The sequence below is a fragment of the Mesoplodon bidens genome (assembly GCF_964165515.1).
Source record: "Mesoplodon bidens genome assembly, contig: HAP1_SCAFFOLD_144, whole genome shotgun sequence".
In the NCBI taxonomy this organism is placed as follows: Eukaryota; Metazoa; Chordata; class Mammalia; order Artiodactyla; family Ziphiidae; genus Mesoplodon; species Mesoplodon bidens.
The window spans coordinates 219128-233810 of record NW_027671255.1 but is presented as its reverse complement, the minus strand read 5'-3'; the positions used below and the strand labels follow the sequence as shown (position 1 = coordinate 233810).

General features: G+C 49.4%; 1 protein-coding gene across 1 annotated transcript in view; it reads left to right on the top strand.

Moving 5' to 3' along the window:
- Positions 1–2671: 2671 nt before the first annotated feature.
- LOC308611662 (uncharacterized protein) overlaps positions 2672–14683 on the top strand; it is a gene marked incomplete at both ends in the record, with an annotated part of 32731 nt that continues 20719 nt past the window's right edge. The window contains one exon of the mRNA XM_081260367.1: positions 2672–2722. Within this exon, the coding sequence (XP_081116493.1) occupies positions 2672–2722 (51 nt within the window). The remainder of the gene's footprint in view (positions 2723–14683) is intronic.

Sequence of the window (14683 nt, the reverse complement as noted above, 5' to 3'; positions counted from 1 at the left end):
CAACCATAATGGAAAAGAATAGGAAAAAGACTATACATGAAATATACAAAGAATACACATGAAACTGAATCAGAAATTAACAGAAGAAATTAACACAACAGAAAGGAACACAACATTGCAAATCAACTATACGTCAATAAAAAAGAAGGGGGGAAAGGAAAAAAATAGAAGCCAAGGTTGGGTTCCCTTTGTGGGGAGGGAGCACGCAGAAGAGGGGCTGGCAGGGTTCTATTCCTTGCTCTGGGTGGCAGCTACAAGGCTGCTCACTTTCTTGTTACTCATTAAGGTATATATTTATGGTTTGTGCACTTTCATGAATGTGTGTTATATTTCACAAGAAAAACAGTTTCTAAAACTGTAAAAAAATATAAATATAAAACGTTAGCCTCCTTGAAAAGAGAAAATGGGTGAGAAAATTCTCCATATCCTGGAAATGACAGTACCAATGGGACTCTGACAGGTAGCACTCTTTCTAAGTTCCTGCCAGCACTGTGCTATATATGCTGGGGGCACAGAGAACAGCAATCCCCATAGGATGCCTGCCCTTAGCAAGTACACGGTCCACTTCCAGGATTTTATCCCCAGGACATCATTCAGCAGAAGCGCCAAGATGATGGAGATTTGTAACAACAACAAGACTGGAAACCACCCAGATATTTACAAAAGCAGGAGGGTTTTCTCAACCTTTTGAGTAGAAAGACTATCCAGCCTACCCACACGTATACCCTGGCAGGGTCAGCCTGTTCCCTATGGACGTGGTGGTTGGTTTAGGGGGAGGCTGGTGAGCCTGCCCCAAGGGGGTGGGGGCTTGGAGGCTCAACAAAGGGGTGTGTGATGCGATGGTGACGGGTCACAAAGGGCTTGCGGTATAAATAGGGTCGGGTCAAGAGACTCTGGCAGAGTCCTGCAGGGAGGTGACGAGGTGCTTTCGTTCCCTCTCTCTCTCTCTCTCCGAGACTCAATTTGTGGCTGGTGGCTCTGTCTTGAACGAAGAGAGCCATGAGCAGTGAGAGTTTACCTCATTACACGGCCAATAGCTACTGTTCAGTGGGGGTGTCGAGGACCTCCATGGGGGTCCTGCAACGACAACTGTACGAGGGAGGAGAGTATGACATTTTCAAGTACGCTCCCATGTTTGAGAGCGACTTTATCCAGGTCAGCAAGGAAGGAGAACTGATTGACCTAGACAACCGCGTCCGAACGGTGACTGTGGGCGTCGCATCCACCAGCCCCCTCTTCCCACTACCTGACGTCATGCTGCTGGCCCGACCAAGGAAAGTCTGTGCCGGGATCACCAAGGGGAGAGGTTGCAAGCCCGTGAAGACCCTAGAGCTCACCAAGCTGCTCCCCTTGAAGTTTGTCAAGATCTCCATCCACAACCGGGAGAAACAGCAGCTGTGCCTGAATCTTGCTACCGGACGGACTTTCTATCTGCAGCTGTGCCCCTCTTCCGACGCACAAGAAGACCTCTTTTCCTATTGGGAAAAGCTTGTCTATATCCTGAGACCACCGGTAGACAGTTACAGCAGTATCCCGATGCTCCAAACTGGAGATGCAGCGACTACAGAGGATGCCAAAATCCTAGTGGTAAGCACCGACAGGGACTCAAGAACACGGGGCAGGGCGCTTCGGGAGAGCAGGGCAAAGCTGGTCCTTCATAGCCTTTGGTGCTCTCTGAGACTGGTCTGGGAAATACCTTCTAACGTTGAAAAGGGTCAGGGACAAACGAGCTATCACTACGGGAGTCACAACACTGGAGAGGTTCTGAGTGCTTCTCCACCTTGTCCCACGAGGCCGAGTTTCAGAGAGACCTTAGGTATCATCTCGGCTGCACTGGTCTCATCACCAGGGCTGTAATCCCTTCTACAGCATCCTGACTGTCTGGTCTCTTCCTGAACACTTACCCCAGCCCAGGTAGTCTCAGCAGGTGGGGAACATCATTCACAGTTAGGAAGTCCTTCCTTCATTGTGTCTCCCCGGGAGTCCGACACGCTGACTCAAATCAGCCCCACCCGTGGAGTCACCAAAATGTACAAGGTGTGCATCCCTTGACCCAGGAACCCCACTTCTAGGAATCTGTCCTGCAGAGAGAGAAGCACAAGGGTATAAAGTTAAAGTGTATATCATCATGGAGAATTGTATCAGGGCTCTCCCTGACCCTGGGACTGCTCAAGTACAGTGGAGTGGCCGTTTGACAGGGGTGCAGTAGATGGGGTCTTGCATCCAATGGGAGCTTAGACTGGGTGATTTCAAAGGTTATTCTAAGTATAAGGCCTTGAGTTGCTCAGCTCCAGGATGAGAGAGGAGCGGACAGTTCTGAGCTCACTTTCTGTCATCTCTATCTTACCTGTCTCTCCTCCCCTTGGCTCAGACCACAGAGCTCCACAGAGAAAGGGATCAGGATGAGGTTGGGCTTCACAAGCTTCGTGACGTGACTGGAGCCACGTCTTGTGCTTATGTGGGGGGAGAGGGAATCCATCATGCCCCCCGTGGGTCACCTGCAGCCCTGAAAGGCACCGAAGGATCGGCGGCAGGGATGACCGTGGGCCTGGCGGGAGCCACCATCGAGGATCCAGGAGAAAGCGGATCCGTCCAGGCCACTGCAGGTGCTGCCAGCCTATCCCTGCAGGACACGAACCTGGTCTCGGCGGGTGTTTACAGCATATCCTCGATGGGGGCAGATGGTCCAGAAAGCAGCATGAGCATGATGTTGCCAGCTGCAGTCACAACCAGCAAGCCTGCTGCTGGAAGAGCTGAAGGGAAGGTCGCAGCCCCCATGGTCTCCACCTTGCAGAGCGAAGGCTACAGGTCTGAACGGGATGGAAGCCAGAAGGTCTCCCACCCCAGGGATGAAGCCTGGAAGGAAAAAAAGGAAAGAAGGACACGTCTTCATCGAGGAAAAGTTCCCATCACCGCAGGACAGGTGAAGGTCACCACAGGACACGAGGGGACAAGACCCAGAAAGCATCCTCCCACTGGTCCTCATGCGGCCATGAAAACCCCAAAGTTGACAAAGGAGGGGAGGACAGCTCGCAGACGGAGGAAGAGCCAGCCCACCACCAGTTCGGGGACTCTAAGTAAGACCGCCTGTGAGATCCTCTCCGTCTTTAGGCGCTTCAGTCATTCCCCATTCAGCAACACGGCTCACACATGACCACTGGGAGGTAGACAAAGCCCCGGTTGGCTTGGATCCTTCCCTAGAGAGGCAATTCCTACTTTCTCTAATAAAGGAAACCATACAACTCCGAAAGAAATGCTATCTTGTGTTTTCTATGTCCCCTCGCCTGGTAGGGACTTGACAGTGACTTCTGTGGTGCGAATTGTGCTTTGGCCTGAGACCCCAGAATCAAAATTTTGTTGTACAAGATAGGTATTAAGTATCATTAAGCCATTCACTAGGGCTGGAAATAGATGCACTCTACAGAAATTTTCATTGCGAGGTTGGGAATCTTTTGAAATAAGATTTAATATGTAAATAGCTTGGGGAGAAGACAAGCTGGGGGAAGTGACTGTGTGATGTGTATACTTGCGTTGCTGAATTAATTACTTAACTCATCAAGTATTTATTGGCTGTCCGTTCTGTGCCTAGCACGAGGCTATGTTATTGAACAACCATCCTTTTCTCAGCAAAGCACTTTGCTTTGGTTATGGGCACTCTGTAGAAGGCAAGGAAATAAGCACAGAAAAAGGTTTTCGTCGCTTGCTCGAAGGTCACACGTGCATAGCCACTGCCAGAAAGAGAAGCCTGTTTTCCCAGCAAGGCTTCTCCAGGGCACTTAGGGTGGAGGGAGGACAAGTCTGCAGCCGGGGCTGAGCTTCAGGCCATAGCTGGGGTCAGAGGTTCACCTTATGAAAACAGAAACTCTCTCTGGCTTGTAAGGAAATCAAACCATTGGGAGTTATTTTACTTTGTGTAGGATAAAACAGAACACGGGGGGATCAGGGTTGTCATTGGCTCAACAAAGGGACACAATCTTTATGGTAGAAGCAGCACCAACGAGGAGTCAGGAAATCTGAGTTCCTATCCTGTCTGGGCCACTGACTCTCTTGGGTCACTCTGCCTCTCTGTAATGGTACCTCGGTGGGCAGCCACGGGGTCCCCAAGTGTAAAACCAATGGATTGGACCGCTGCAGTGATTCTTACCCTTGGTTGTATGTTGGGAGTTCCCTGGGGAGCTTCAAAACAAACAAACAAACAAACAAAAAAACATTGATAGCCTGACCCCAATCCCAGAGATTCTGATGACATTTAAGTGGGGTAAGCCCTCCAGCACTGGGAGTTTTAAAAATCTCACCCAATAATTCTACTGTGCAGCAGCCAAGTTGGAAAACCACTGGGCTAGGAGGTCTGGGGGGCCTCTTTCAGCCCCAGTATGCCATAACTTTACAGTGGAAGACAGTAGTTCTCAAACATTCACATGCATAAGGATGACCTGGGAAGCCTATATAAAAAATAACATTTCTCACCATATGATAGCCCTTATACATGGACTCTAAAGTACGATGCAAATGAACATATCTGCAAAACAGAAACAGACTCCCAGACATAGAAGAGAGACTTGGGGTTTTCAGTGGGGTTGGGGGCAGGGAAGGATTGGGAGTTTGGGATTAGCAGATACAAACTACAGGGTGGATAAACAGCAGGGTCCTACTGTAGAGCACAGAGAGCTATAGTCAGTATCCTGTGATCAACCATAATGGAAAAGAATAGGAAAAAGACTATACATGAAATATACAAAGAATACACATGAAACTGAATCAGAAATTAACAGAAGAAATTAACACAACAGAAAGGAACACAACATTGCAAATCAACTATACGTCAATAAAAAAGAAGGGGGGAAAGGAAAAAAATAGAAGCCAAGGTTGGGTTCCCTTTGTGGGGAGGGAGCACGCAGAAGAGGGGCTGGCAGGGTTCTATTCCTTGCTCTGGGTGGCAGCTACAAGGCTGCTCACTTTCTTGTTACTCATTAAGCTATATATTTATGGTTTGTGCACTTTCATGAATGTGTGTTATATTTCACAAGAAAAACAGTTTCTAAAACTGTAAAAAAATATAAATATAAAACGTTAGCCTCCTTGAAAAGAGAAAATGGGTGAGAAAATTCTCCATATCCTGGAAATGACAGTACCAACGGGACTCTGACAGGTAGCACTCTTTCTAAGTTCCTGCCAGCACTGTGCTATATACGCTGGGGGCACAGACAACAGCAATCCCCATAGGATGCCTGCCCTTAGCAAGTACACGGTCCACTTCCAGGATTTTATCCCCAGGACATCATTCAGCAGAAGCGCCAAGATGATGGAGATTTGTAACAACAACAAGACTGGAAACCACCCAGATATTTACAAAAGCAGGAGGGTTTTCTCAAACTTTTGAGTAGAAAGACTATCCAGCCTACCCACACGTATACCCTGGCAGGGTCAGCCTGTTCCCTATGGACGTGGTGGTTGGTTTAGGGGGAGGCTGGTGAGCCTGCCCCAAGGGGGTGGGGGCTTGGAGGCTCAACAAAGGGGTGTGTGATGCGATGGTGACGGGTCACAAAGGGCTTGCGGTATAAATAGGGTCGGGTCAAGAGACTCTGGCAGAGTCCTGCAGGGAGGTGACGAGGTGCTTTCGTTCCCTCTCTCTCTCTCTCTCCGAGACTCAATTTGTGGCTGGTGGCTCTGTCTTGAATGAAGAGAGCCATGAGCAGTGAGAGTTTACCTCATTACACGGCCAATAGCTACTGTTCAGTGGGGGTGTCGAGGACCTCCATGGGGGTCCTGCAATGACAACTGTACGAGGGAGGAGAGTATGACATTTTCAAGTACGCTCCCATGTTTGAGAGCGACTTTATCCAGGTCAGCAAGGAAGGAGAACTGATTGACCTAGACAACTGCGTCCGAACGGTGACTGTGGGCGTCGCATCCACCAGGCCCCTCTTCCCACTACCTGACGTCATGCTGCTGGCCCGACCAAGGAAAGTCTGTGCCGGGATCACCAAGGGGAGAGGTTGCAAGCCCGTGAAGACCCTAGAGCTCACCAAGCTGCTCCCCTTGAAATTGGTCAAGATCTCCATCCACAACCGGGAGAAACAGCAGCTGTGCCTGAATCTTGCTACCGGCCGGACTTTCTATCTGCAGCTGTGCCCCTCTTCCGACGCACAAGAAGACCTCTTTTCCTATTGGGAAAAGCTTGTCTATATCCTGAGACCACCGGTAGACAGTTACAGCAGTACCCCGATGCTCCAAACTGGAGATGCAGCGACTACAGAGGATGCCAAAATCCTAGTGGTAAGCACCGACAGGGACTCAAGAACACGGGGCAGGGTGCTTCGGGAGAGCAGGGCAAAGCTGGTCCTTCATAGCTTTGGTGCACTCTGAGACTCGCCTGGGAAATACCTTCTACCGTTGAAAAGGGTCAGGGACAAACGAGCTATCACTTCGGGAGTCACAACACTGGAGAGGTTCTGAGTGCTTCTCCACCTTGTCCCACGAGGCCGAGTTTCAGAGAGACCTTAGGTATCATCTCGGCTGCACTGGTCTCATCACCAGGGCTGTAATCCCTTCTACAGCATCCTGACTGTCTGGTCTCTTCCTGAACACTTACCCCAGCCCAGGTATTCTCAGCAGGTGGGGAACATCATTCACAGTTAGGAAGTCCTTCCTTCATTGTGTCTCCCCGGGAGTCCGACACGCTGACTCAAATCAGCCCCACCCGTGGAGTCACCAAAATGTACAAGGTGTGCATCCCTTGACCCAGGAACCCCACTTCTAGGAATCTGTCCTGCAGAGAGAGATGCACAAGGGTATAAAGTTAAAGTGTATATCATCATGGAGAATTGTATCAGTGCTCTCCCTGACCCTGGGACTGTTCAAGTACAGTGGAGTGGCCGTTTGACAGGGGTGCAGTAGATGGGGTCTTGCATCCAATGGGAGCTTAGACTGGGTGATTTCAAAGGTTATTCTAAGTATAAGGCCTTGAGTTGCTCAGCTCCAGGATGAGAGAGGAGCGGACAGTTCTGAGCTCACTTTCTGTCATCTCTATCTTACCTGTCTCTCCTCCCCTTGGCTCAGACCACAGAGCTCCACAGAGAAAGGGATCAGGATGAGGTTGGGCTTCACAAGCTTCGTGACGTTACTGGAGCCACGTCTTGTGCTTATGTGGGGGGAGAGGGAATCCATCATGCCCCCCGTGGGTCACCTGCAGCCCTGAAAGGCGCCGAAGGATCGGCGGCAGGGATGACCGTGGGCCTGGCGGGAGCCACCATCGAGGATCCAGGAGAAAGCGGATCCGTCCAGGCCACTGCAGGTGCTGCCACCCTATCCCTGCAGGACACGAACCTGGTCTCGGCGGGTGTTGCCAGCATATCCTCGACGGGGGCAGATGGTCCAGAGAGCAGCATGAGCATGGTGTTGCCAGCTGCAGTCACAACCAGCAAGCCTGCTGCTGGAAGAGCTGAAGGGAAGGTCGCAGCCCCCATGGTCTCCACCTTGCAGAGCGAAGGCTACACGTCTGAACGGGATGGAAGCCAGAAGGTCTCCCACCCCAGGGATGAAGCCTGGAAGGAAAAAAAGGAAAGAAGGACACGTCTTCATCGAGGAAAAGTTCCCATCACCGCAGGACAGGTGAAGGTCACCACAGGACACGAGGGGACAAGACCCAGAAAGCATCCTCCCACTGGTCCTCATGCGGCCATGAAAACCCCAAAGTTGACAAAGGAGGGGAGGACAGCTCGCAGACGGAGGAAGAGCCAGCCCGCCACCAGTTCGGGGACTCTAAGTAAGACCGCCAGTGAGATCCTCTCCGTCTTTAGGCGCTTCAGTCATTCCCCATTCAGCAACAAGGCTCACACATGACCACTGGGAGGTAGACAAAGCCCCGGTTGGCAGGGATCCTTCCCTAGAGAGGCAATTCCTACTTTCTCTAATAAAGGAAACCATACAACTCCGAAAGAAATGCGATCTTGTGTTTTCTATGTCCCCTCGCCTGGTAGTGACTTGACAGTGACTTCTGTGGTGCGAATTGTGCTTTGGCCTGAGACCCCAGAATCAAAATTTTGTTGTACAAGATAGGTATTAAGTATCATTAAGCCATACACTAGGGCTGGAAATAGATGCACTCTACAGAAATTTTCATTGCGAGGTTGGGAATCTTTTGAAATAAGATTTAATATGTAAATAGCTTGGGGAGAAGACAAGCTGGGGGAAGTGACTGTGTGATGTGTATACTTGCGTTGCTGAATTAATTACTTAACTCATCAAGTATTTATTGGCTGTCCGTGCTATGCCTAGCACGAGGCTATGTTATTGAACAACCATCCTTTTCTCAGCAAAGCACTTTGCTTTGGTTATGGGCACTCTGTAGAAGGCAAGGAAATAAGCACAGAAAAAGGTTTTCGTCGCTTGCTCGAAGGTCACACGTGCATAGCCACTGCCAGAAAGAGAAGCCTGTTTTCCCAGCAAGGCTTCTCCAGGGCACTTAGGGTGGAGGGAGGACAAGTCTGCAGCCGGGGCTGAGCTTCAGGCCATAGCTGGGGTCAGAGGTTCACCTTATGAAAACAGAAACTCTCTCTGGCTTGTAAGGAAATCAAACCATTGGGAGTTATTTTACTTTGTGTAGGATAAAACAGAACACGGGGGGATCAGGGTTGTCATTGGCTCAACAAAGGGACACAATCTTTATGGTAGAAGCAGCACCAACGAGGAGTCAGGAAATCTGAGTTCCTATCCTGTCTGGGCCACTGACTCTCTTGGGTCACTCTGCCTCTCTGTAATGGTACCTCGGTGGGCAGCCACGGGGTCCCCAACTGTAAAACCAATGGATTGGACCGCTGCAGTGATTCTTACACTTGGTTGTATGTTGGGAGTTCCCTGGGGAGCTTCAAAACAAACAAACAAACAAAGAAAAAAACATTGATAGCCTGACCCCAATCCCAGAGATTCTGATGTCATTTAAGTGGGGTAAGCCCTCCAGCACTGGGAGTTTTAAAAATCTCACCCAATAATTCTACTGTGCAGCAGCCAAGTTGGAAAACCACTGGGCTAGGAGGTCTGGGGGGCCTCTTTCAGCCCCAGTATGCCATAACTTTACAGTGGAAGACAGTAGTTCTCAAACATTCACATGCATAAGGATGACCTGGGAAGCCTATATAAAAAATAACATTTCTCACTATATGATAGCCCTTATACATGGACTCTAAAGTACGATGCAAATGAACATATCTGCAAAACAGAAACAGACTCCCAGACATAGAAGAGAGACTTGGGGTTTTCAGTGGGGTTGGGGGCAGGGAAGGATTGGGAGTTTGGGATTAGCAGATACAAACTACATGGTGGATAAACAGCAGGGTCCTACTGTAGAGCACAGAGAGCTATAGTCAGTATCCTGTGATCAACCATAATGGAAAAGAATAGGAAAAAGACTATACATGAAATATACAAAGAATACACATGAAACTGAATCAGAAATTAACAGAAGAAATTAACACAACAGAAAGGAACACAACATTGCAAATCAAGTATACGTCAATAAAAAAGAAGGGGGGAAAGGAAAAAAATAGAAACCAAGGTTGGGTTCCCTTTGTGGGGAGGGAGCACGCAGAAGAGGGGCTGGCAGGTTTCTATTCCTTGCTCTGGGTGGCAGCTACAAGGCTGCTCACTTTCTTGTTACTCATTAAGCTATATATTTATGGTTTGTGCACTTTCATGAATGTGTGTTATATTTCACAAGAAAAACAGTTTCTAAAACTGTAAAAAAATATAAATATAAAACGTTAGCCTCCTTGAAAAGAGAAAATGGGTGAGAAAATTCTCCGTATCCTGGAAATGACAGTACCAATGGGACTCTGACAGGTAGCACTCTTTCTAAGTTCCTGCCAGCACTGTGCTATATATGCTGGGGGCACAGAGAACAGCAATCCCCATAGGATGCCTGCCCTTAGCAAGTACACGGTCCACTTCCAGGATTTTATCCCCAGGACATCATTCAGCAGAAGCGCCAAGATGATGGAGATTTGTAACAACAACAAGACTGGAAACCACCCAGATATTTACAAAAGCAGGAGGGTTTTCTCAACCTTTTGAGTAGAAAGACTATCCAGCCTACCCACACGTATACCCTGGCAGGGTCAGTCTCTTCCCTATGGACGTGGTGGTTGGTTTAGGGGTAGGCTGGTGAGCCTGCCCCAAGGGGGTGGGGGCTTGGAGGCTCAACAAAGGGGTGTGTGATGCGATGGTGACGGGTCACAAAGGGCTTGCGGTATAAATAGGGTCGGGTCAAGAGACTCTGGCAGAGTCCTGCAGGGAGGTGACGAGGTGCTTTCGTTCCCTCTCTCTCTCTCTCTCCGAGACTCAATTTGTGGCTGGTGGCTCTGTCTTGAACGAAGAGAGCCATGAGCAGTGAGAGTTTACCTCATTACACGGCCAATAGCTACTGTTCAGTGGGGGTGTCGAGGACCTCCATGGGGGTCCTGCAACGACAACTGTACGAGGGAGGAGAGTATGACATTTTCAAGTACGCTCCCATGTTTGAGAGCGACTTTATCCAGGTCAGCAAGGAAGGAGAACTGATTGACCTAGACAACCGCGTCCGAACGGTGACTGTGGGCGTCGCATCCACCAGCACCCTCTTCCCACTACCTGACGTCATGCTGCTGGCCCGACCAAGGAAAGTCTGTGCCGGGATCACCAAGGGGAGAGGTTGCAAGCCCGTGAAGACCCTAGAGCTCACCAAGCTGCTCCCCTTGATGTTTGTCAAGATCTCCATCCACAACCGGGAGAAACAGCAGCTGTGCCTGAATCTTGCTACCGGCCGGACTTTCTATCTGCAGCTGTGCCCCTCTTCCGACGCACAAGAAGACCTCTTTTCCTATTGGGAAAAGCTTGTCTATATCCTGAGACCACCGGTAGACAGTTACAGCAGTACCCCGATGCTCCAAACTGGAGATGCAGCGACTACAGAGGATGCCAAAATCCTAGTGGTAAGCACAGACAGGGACTCAAGAACACGGGGCAGGGTGCTTCGGGAGAGCAGGGCAAAGCTGGTCCTTCATAGCCTTTGGTGCTCTCTGAGACTCGCCTGGGAAATACCTTCTACCTTTGAAAAGGGTCAGGGACAAATGAGCTATCACTACGGGAGTCACAACACTGGAGAGGTTCTGAGTGCTTCTCCACCTTGTCCCACGAGGCCGAGTTTCAGAGAGAACTTAGGTATCATCTCGGCTGCACTGGCCTCATCACCAGGGCTGTAATCCCTTCTACAGCATCCTGACTGTCTGGTCTCTTCCTGAACACTTACCCCAGCCCAGGTAGTCTCAGCAGGTGGGGAACATCATTCACAGTTAGGAAGTCCTTCCTTCATTGTGTCTCCCCGGGAGTCCGACACGCTGACTCAAATCAGCCCCACCCGTGGAGTCACCAAAATGTACAAGGTGTGCATCCCTTGACCCAGGAACCCCACTTCTAGGAATCTGTCCTGCAGAGAGAGAAGCACAAGGGTATAAAGTTAAAGTGTATATCATCATGGAGAATTGTATCAGTGCTCTCCCTGACCCTGGGACTGTTCAAGTACAGTGGAGTGGCCGTTTGACAGGGGTGCAGTAGATGGGGTCTTGCATCCAATGGGAGCTTAGACTGGGTGATTTCAAAGGTTATTCTAAGTATAAGGCCTTGAGTTGCTCAGCTCCAGGATGAGAGAGGAGCGGACAGTTCTGAGCTCACTTTCTGTCATCTCTATCTTACCTGTCTCTCCTCCCCTTGGCTCAGACCACAGAGCTCCACAGAGAAAGGGATCAGGATGAGGTTGGGCTTCACAAGCTTCGTGACGTGACTGGAGCCACGTCTTGTGCTTATGTGGGGGGAGAGGGAATCCATCATGCCCCCCGTGGGTCACCTGCAGCCCTGAAAGGCACCGAAGGATCGGCGGCAGGGATGACCGTGGGCCTGGCGGGAGCCACCATCGAGGATCCAGGAGAAAGCGGATCCGTCCAGGCCACTGCAGGTGCTGCCAGCCTATCCCTGCAGGACACGAACCTGGTCTCGGCGGGTGTTGCCAGCATATCCTCGACAGGGGCAGATGGTCCAGAGAGCAGCATGAGCATGGTGTTGCCAGCTGCAGTCACAACCAGCAAGCCTGCTGCTGGAAGAGCTGAAGGGAAGGTCGCAGCCCCCATGGTCTCCACCTTGCAGAGCGAAGGCTACACGTCTGAACGGGATGGAAGCCAGAAGGTCTCCCACCCCAGGGATGAAGCCTGGAAGGAAAAAAAGGAAAGAAGGACACGTCTTCATCGAGGAAAAGTTCCCATCACCGCAGGACAGGTGAAGGTCACCACAGGACACGAGGGGACAAGACCCAGAAAGCATCCTCCCACTGGTCCTCATGCGGCCATGAAAACCCCAAAGTTGACAAAGGAGGGGAGGACAGCTCGCAGACGGAGGAAGAGCCAGCCCGCCACCAGTTCGGGGACTCTAAGTAAGACCGCCAGTGAGATCCTCTCCGTCTTTAGGCGCTTCAGTCATTCCCCATTCAGCAACAAGGCTCACACATGACCACTGGGAGGTAGACAAAGCCCCGGTTGGCTTGGATCCTTCCCTAGAGAGGCAATTCCTACTTTCTCTAATAAAGGAAACCATACAACTCCGAAAGAAATGCGATCTTGTGTTTTCTATGTCCCCTCGCCTGGTAGGGACTTGACAGTGACTTCTGTGGTGCGAATTGTGCTTTGGCCTGAGACCCCAGAATCAAAATTTTGTTGTACAAGATAGGTATTAAGTATCATTAAGCCATACACTAGGGCTGGAAATAGATGCACTCTACAGAAATTTTCATTGCGAGGTTGGGAATCTTTTGAAATAAGATTTAATATGTAAATAGCTTGGGGAGAAGACAAGCTGGGGGAAGTGACTGTGTGATGTGTATACTTGCGTTGCTGAATTAATTACTTAACTCATCAAGTATTTATTGGCTGTCCGTTCTGTGCCTAGCACGAGGCTATGTTATTGAACAACCATCCTTTTCTCAGCAAAGCACTTTGCTTTGGTTATGGGCACTCTGTAGAAGGCAAGGAAATAAGCACAGAAAAAGGTTTTCGTCGCTTGCTCGAAGGTCACACGTGCATAGCCACTGCCAGAAAGAGAAGCCTGCTTTCCCAGCAAGGCTTCCCCAGGGCACTTAGGGTGGAGGGCGGACAAGTCTGCAGCCGGGGCTGAGCTTCAGGCCATAGCTGGGGTCAGAGGTTCACCTTATGAAAACAGAAACTCTCTCTGGCTTGTAAGGAAATCAAACCATTGGGAGTTATTTTACTTTGTGTAGGATAAAACAGAACACGGGGGGATCAGGGTTGTCATTGGCTCAACAAAGGGACACAATCTTTATGGTAGAAGCAGCACCAACGAGGAGTCAGGAAAACTGAGTTCCTATCCTGTCTGGGCCACTGACTCTCTTGGGTCACTCTGCCTCTCTGTAATGGTACCTCGGTGGGCAGCCACGGGGTCCCCAAGTGTAAAACCAATGGATTGGACCGCTGCAGTGATTCTTACCCTTGGTTGTATGTTGGGAGTTCCCTGGGGAGCTTCAAAACAAACAAACAAACAAACAAAAAAACATTGATAGCCTGACCCCAATCCCAGAGATTCTGATGACATTTAAGTGGGGTAAGCCCTCCAGCACTGGGAGTTTTAAAAATCTCACCCAATAATTCTACTGTGCAGCAGCCAAGTTGGAAAACCACTGGGCTAGGAGGTCTGGGGGGCTCTTTCAGCCCCAGTATGCCATAACTTTACAGTGGAAGACAGTAGTTCTCAAACATTCACATGCATAAGGATGACCTGGGAAGCCTATATAAAAAATAACATTTCTCACCATATGATAGCCCTTATACATGGACTCTAAAGTACGATGCAAATGAACATATCTGCAAAACAGAAACAGACTCCCAGACATAGAAGAGAGACTTGGGGTTTTCAGTGGGGTTGGGGGCAGGGAAGGATTGGGAGTTTGGGATTAGCAGATACAAACTACAGGGTGGATAAACAGCAGGGTCCTACTGTAGAGCACAGAGAGCTATAGTCAGTATCCTGTGATCAACCATAATGGAAAAGAATAGGAAAAAGACTATACATGAAATATACAAAGAATACACATGAAACTGAATCAGAAATTAACAGAAGAAATTAACACAACAGAAAGGAACACAACATTGCAAATCAAGTATACGTCAATAAAAAAGAAGGGGGGAAAGGAAAAAAATAGAAGCCAAGGTTGGGTTCCCTTTGTGGGGAGGGAGCACGCAGAAGAGGGGCTGGCAGGGTTCTATTCCTTGCTCTGGGTGGCAGCTACAAGGCTGCTCACTTTCTTGTTACTCATTAAGCTATATATTTATGGTTTGTGCACTTTCATGAATGTGTGTTATATTTCACAAGAAAAACAGTTTCTAAAACTGTAAAAAAATATAAATATAAAACGTTAGCCTCCTTGAAAAGAGAAAATGGGTGAGAAAATTCTCCGTATCCTGGAAATGACAGTACCAATGGGACTCTGACAGGTAGCACTCTTTCTAAGTTCCTGCCAGCACTGTGCTATATATGCTGGGGGCACAGAGAACAGCAATCCCCATAGGATGCCTGCCCTTAGCAAGTACACGGTCCACTTCCAGGATTTTATCCCCAGGACATCATTCAGCAGAAGCGCCAAGATGATGGA